Source organism: Sinocyclocheilus anshuiensis, unplaced genomic scaffold, assembly GCF_001515605.1.
Source record: "Sinocyclocheilus anshuiensis isolate Anshui unplaced genomic scaffold, SAMN03320099.WGS_v1.1 scaffold465, whole genome shotgun sequence".
In the NCBI taxonomy this organism is placed as follows: domain Eukaryota; kingdom Metazoa; phylum Chordata; class Actinopteri; order Cypriniformes; family Cyprinidae; genus Sinocyclocheilus; species Sinocyclocheilus anshuiensis.
Genome location: NW_015539898.1, coordinates 599,104 through 604,808, shown reverse-complemented (window position 1 = coordinate 604,808; position 5,705 = coordinate 599,104). Strand labels below are relative to the sequence as shown.

Here is a 5,705-nt window from a genome sequence, read left to right as displayed (position 1 = left end):
GTAATGGCATATGTTTCATGTTTACATTGGGCACTCCCCACCAGGTACAATATTCTGATTTTTTGCATCTTGTTTTTAAGCCCATAAATAATAATGTACTCGTTCTAATAAATGTGTATTATAATGTACTCATTCTAATATATTTTTAAAAATCATATTTACATTGCTGGTAGGTTACCATTGCACAAATCAACACTCTCCACGTTTAAAAAATAAAAATAAAAATTAGAAGAGTTCTAAACTAATGCGCTCTCTAGCCGAACATGCACGTCTGTGCCAGCATTTATGTGAAACAGAAGCAGTTTGGTGCAGTCACACACACAGATCACGTTGCGGCCGAATTCAGACATTCAGGAACAAACTTTTTAGTGCTGCCTCGCAGTTTTATCAACTAAATAGCTTAATCGCTCAAGAGCTACATTATCTTTCTCAACAAGGAGCTGGTAACATCATTGTTTCTAAAGGAATTAATGCCACAGCTTCACTGTTAATAGAGAAACGCGGCAAAACGGTGGTAATTAATACATACACAGCCCTCTCTCTCTCATAAATGAACACTTGATGAATTACACTTTTACTAGAATAGAATATTGAAGTGGAGATCGCTAAACTGCAAACTAAAACGTTTATCCACAGTGGAGTGAGCGCGCGCGGGCAATATATATATATATATATATATTGTGTAAATATAAGTTTATCCAGAATATTGTGCTGCTCATTTCTTTACAAGATGAAATCAATACTTGTATTATTAACATCATTATGTTTTTTGCTTTTTTCAGAGTGTGGTTAAGCTAATGCAGGGGCTGCTGCAGTGTATGATGAGACAGGTACAGCCTTTAACTTTTTGGTCTCTTTGCTATATAGTTTGCTTTATAGCTATGTAGTTATTATACTTTCTTTTATTAATCTGTTCCTCATTCATTCTTGAGCTCGTGTCTGCTGACATCTGAACACACACCTCTTTGGCCTGACTAAGTATGTGCATATTACTGCAGGTGGCAAAGGTAGAGAAGTTCAAACACTCACAGAGCACAAAGGACTGCCTGCATGCCAAATATCGCACTCCTACCTGTGCCACAGTAGTTGGAGATGATCAGTGGGGGCACCTGCAGGTTGATGCCACCTCACTGTACCTGCTCACATTGGCTCAGATGACCGCCTCAGGTGAGACGAACAATCTATGGATTGATCTATAAAGGGATAGTTTACCCAAAAATGAAAATGAATTTATTCAATAATTTACTCACCCTTATGTTATTCCAAACCTGTACGACCTTTTTTCTTATTTGGAACACAAAACAAGATTTTGAGGCATGTTCTCCAAATGGTCACCAAAACTGCTTGGGTTACAACATTCCTCAAAATATAAGGTGTTGTGTTCTGCAGAGGTTTGGAACAAATGATTAAATTATTTAATTTTTTTGGGTGAACTATACCTTTAAGACCCCTTGAAATTTCTTGATCAGCACAGTTTTCACTCCTGTGTTGACAAGAAATCTGAGGCAGGTTGTATCAAATGATTTGGCCCATTTTCCTGAAAATGACTGGAAATTTTAAACTTGTATAAGTGGTAAAACAAGTTTTGACAACTTTTAGGAGTATTTATAGCCAGGTCCTTACAGAATCTGTCCTCACAGAACTCACAGATTTCCACAAAATTGAAATGGCTATCATTTACAAAGTTCTCCACATTACTCATGAATTGGTTAATTTGCTACTTTGGTACACTTAAAAATGTTTTCAGCTACAAAGCATAGGTAGTACAGTTTTGCAAGTCCATTCCACAGAATTCTGTAGATTTTCCCCAGAAACTAGAGCAGAATATGTGAAAAAATGATTCCACAGATTGTGTGTAGGCCTGCTTATAACATAAAGATTTGCTCAAAGCAACCCAACATGCTCATAAAATTCCATGGGGTCTTAAATTTAGCCTCCACTTGTTGTGTTGTGCTTTTTGTTGTGCTGTGGTGTTTTCTATTTTTAGCAACCATTTTGATTATCATTAAAACTTGTATCTCAGGTCTATGGATCATATCTAACTTGGACGAGGTGGCGTTTATCCAGAACCTGGTGTTCTACATCGAGGCAGCGTACAAAGTGGCTGTAAGTTCTCAAAGTTCTTAGTTAACAGAGTTACCAAACTGGCATCACAGTCCTGTTCACACTCCCCTGCAGGATTATGGGATGTGGGAGAGAGGAGACAAAACCAATCAAGGAATTCCTGAACTGAACGGCAGCTCTGTCGGAATGGCTAAGGTAGGAGAGTCATCTGGTCTCATTTGGTCTGTCTGCTCATGCAGAAGTTGATTTTTGTTCGTTTTTAGGCAGCTTTGGAGGCCATTGATGAGCTTGACTTGTTTGGAGCTCATGGAGGCCCAAAATCAGTGATTCATGTTGTCCCAGATGAAGTAGAACATTGTCAGGTAAATTAATCATTTGTATTTGCGACTTGTTTGGAGCTCATGGAGGCCCAAAATCAGTGATTCATGTTGTCCCAGATGAAGTAGAACATTGTCAGGTAAATTAATCATTTGTATTTGATTCTTAGTTGGCTATTATTTTACAGACCAGGGCTGCATTTCCCAAAAGTATTATTTGTACCAATGATCTATATGATCTACTTTTGGGAGATGCACTCCAGGTTTATTCTGGAGTATTTAAGTCAGTGATTTCACTTTTAAAATGGTGCTTTTTCCAATCAATAAGAGTTATCCATGATTTCCTGAGTCAAACATCTTGTTTCTCTTTGTGTTTCTAGTCTATCTTGTGCTCCATGCTTCCTCGAGCTTCCACCTCTAAAGAGATAGATGCCGGTCTGCTCTCTGTCATCTCCTTTCCTGCGTTTGCAGTGGAGGATGCAGATCTGGTCAACATCACCAAGAGTGAAATCATCTCCAAGTTGCAGGTAAGGAAAAGGCTATGCTATCCATCTCAAGTGGTCCAGTGGAGGTTGCTTTACCATTTTTTTCCAAGGTTGCTCAGGGTTCCACTTTTAGGGTCAGTATAGAATAGGAAGGATTGAAGTATCAGCAGTAATGTTTTTTTCTGGGAAGTACATACAGAACATTTCAGGGTTGAAATGTTATTAAATTTTATTACTTAATTTGTATTTTTATGGGTTCGAGAATGTGTAAGAAAATGCTTTCTTTTTTTTTTTAATTCCCCTTACTCTTAGGTTGATTATCTCTAGTGGGGGGAAATTAAAAATGATCATGCAACCAACTTTACAATTTCTGGACCACTTGAGACAGAATGAGCCATGTATATTGTATTATAAAAAAACAATGACACCATGCCAGATGTGTTTTCTATGGAGCCCGTAAAGGGACATGGTGATGGTAAAAAAAAAAAAAAAAAGAGAGATGAGAGGAAGAATTATATTTAATTGTTTTTGTGTTAGATGGAAAACGTTTGCATTCACTCTCAAATCCTTGATGAAAATAATATGAAGTGTGAGGAAAAAACATATTTTAGTGCTTTTGCAAGTGAATGCGAAGTTTCTCTGGGGAACAGTAGTTTCTTGGGGGGAATGGAATACTTGTGCGAGAGAATGCAAAAGTTTTGTGATAGAATGCAAACATTTTGAGAAAGACCGTAAAGTTTCTCAGGGGAACGAAATACTTTTGTGAGGGAATGCAACATTTTTGCAAGTTAATGTGAAAACATTGAAATTGAAATTTTCTTCCCATCTCAAATTTTTTTCCATCATTATGTCCCCTTTGCAACTGTGGTTGCTTTTTAAAAAAAAACAATTTTAAGCAAATTTCAATCATTTTAGGGACGTTACGGCTGTTGTCGATTCATCCGAGATGGATACAGGACCCCAAAAGAGGTAACCAGACCCTTTTTTTTTTTACACAAAATGAGTATTTTGTGGCTATTCTTGGACAGTGTGAGTGCATTCTATGTTTTTATGGTTGTGATAGGACCCCACTCGCCTTCACTATGATCCAGCTGAGCTGAAGCTCTTTGAGAACATTGAATGTGAGTGGCCAGTGTTTTGGACTTACCTTATACTCGATGGCATCTTCAATGAAGACCATGAGCAGGTACAAACAGGCCATCCTATAAATACTCACCTGTATTCTGAAAGCAGCTACAGTAAATCTTAGGAATGAGAATTAAAGGGATAAGTCACTCGAAAATGAAAATTACCACATGATTTACTCACCCTCAAGCCATCCTAGGTGTATATGACTTTATTAAAAAAATGTCCTGACTCTTCCCAGCTTTATAATGGCAGTGAATGGGGGTCGAGATTTTGAAGCAAAATAAAGTGCATCCATCCATCATAAAAAAGTGCTCCACACGGCTCTGGGGGGTTAATAAAGGCCTTCTGAAGTGAATTGATGCATTTGTGTAAGAAAAATATCCATATTTAAAATTTTATAAACCATAATCAAATATGCTAGTCTCGCAAGAACCAAGTTTTGTTTACAGCAAAGGAAAACCAGTCTCCTCTTGGCTTATATTGAAATCCTCCGACATTTTTCTTTACAAATCCTTGTTTTGTACTTCTAATTTGTCTATCTTTGTCTACTTCTAATGTTTTGTTTTGCTCTCTCCTCTGCGCTTCCACTTTCTAGCTTACGCTATGCCTACGTCCTACGTCATCCGCTGAAACGCCACTCTCTCGTGAACGTGCGTACAACAGTTAGCAGAAGCTATAGATTTCTGTTTATAAAGTTTTAAATATGGATATTTTTCTTGCACAAACGCATCGATTCGCTTCAGAAGGCCTTTATTAACTCCCCGGATCCATGTGGAGCACTTTTTTATGATGGACGGATGCACTTTTTTGGCTTCAAAATCTCGACTCCCATTCACTGCAATTATACAAATTTTTAATATAACTCAGATTGTATTCATCTGAAAGAAGAAAGTCATATACACCTAGGATTGCGTGAGGGTAAGTAAATTGTGAGGTAATTTTCATTTTTGGGTGAGGTTACACTTTATTTTAAGGTGTCCTTGTTACTGTGTAATTATACATTTAAGTACTGAGTAATATTAATTAACTACATGTACTTTCGATATGGTTAGGTTTAGGATTAGGGTTTGGCTTAGGGTTACTTACATGTAATTATGCATAATTAATTGTTATTATAATAGTAAGTACCTGTAACGTGTAAAACAAGGACACCTTAAAATAAAGTGTCACCTTGGGTGAACTATCTCTTTAACTCCCACTCATTTACACATGGAGACAGTATGTAGTAATCATTGACAGCTGTGTCATTCCTCAGGTGCAGGAATACAGAGAGGCTCTTGATGGAGTTTTGATCAGGGGCAAACACGGGATTCGTCTGGTGCCTGAACTCTATGCTGTACCCGCTGACAAAGTGAATACCATTTTTTTTTTACTCAGATCAAGTCCATGCACATTTCATCAATATCTAATTTTGATCTGCAACAAATTATTATTTATCATTTATCATACACATGCTAATTCAGAATGGGGGAGGGGGCAGTCATGGCCTAATGTTTAGAGAGTTGGACTTGTAACCCAAAGGTCACGGGGTTTGAGTCTCAGTACTAGCAGGAATTGTGGGTGGGGGGAGTGAATGACTAGCGCTCTCTTCTACCCTTAATACCCTTGAGCAAGGCACTGAACCTCCAACTTGCCGGAGCAAAAAATGGCTGCCCACTGTGTGTTCAGTGTGTTCACGGTGTGTGTGTGTGTGTGTGTGTGTGTGTGTGTG

General features: G+C 37.9%; 1 protein-coding gene across 1 annotated transcript in view; it reads left to right on the top strand.

Moving 5' to 3' along the window:
* LOC107685996 (phosphorylase b kinase regulatory subunit alpha, liver isoform-like) overlaps positions 1 to 5,705 on the top strand; it is an 18,097-nt gene that overhangs the window by 1,761 nt on the left and 10,631 nt on the right. The window contains exons 3-11 of the mRNA XM_016482786.1: positions 783 to 830; positions 999 to 1,167; positions 2,024 to 2,106; positions 2,179 to 2,259; positions 2,328 to 2,426; positions 2,762 to 2,908; positions 3,782 to 3,835; positions 3,930 to 4,052; positions 5,250 to 5,345. Of these exons, the coding sequence (XP_016338272.1) occupies positions 783 to 830; positions 999 to 1,167; positions 2,024 to 2,106; positions 2,179 to 2,259; positions 2,328 to 2,426; positions 2,762 to 2,908; positions 3,782 to 3,835; positions 3,930 to 4,052; positions 5,250 to 5,345 (900 nt within the window). The remainder of the gene's footprint in view (positions 1 to 782; positions 831 to 998; positions 1,168 to 2,023; positions 2,107 to 2,178; positions 2,260 to 2,327; positions 2,427 to 2,761; positions 2,909 to 3,781; positions 3,836 to 3,929; positions 4,053 to 5,249; positions 5,346 to 5,705) is intronic.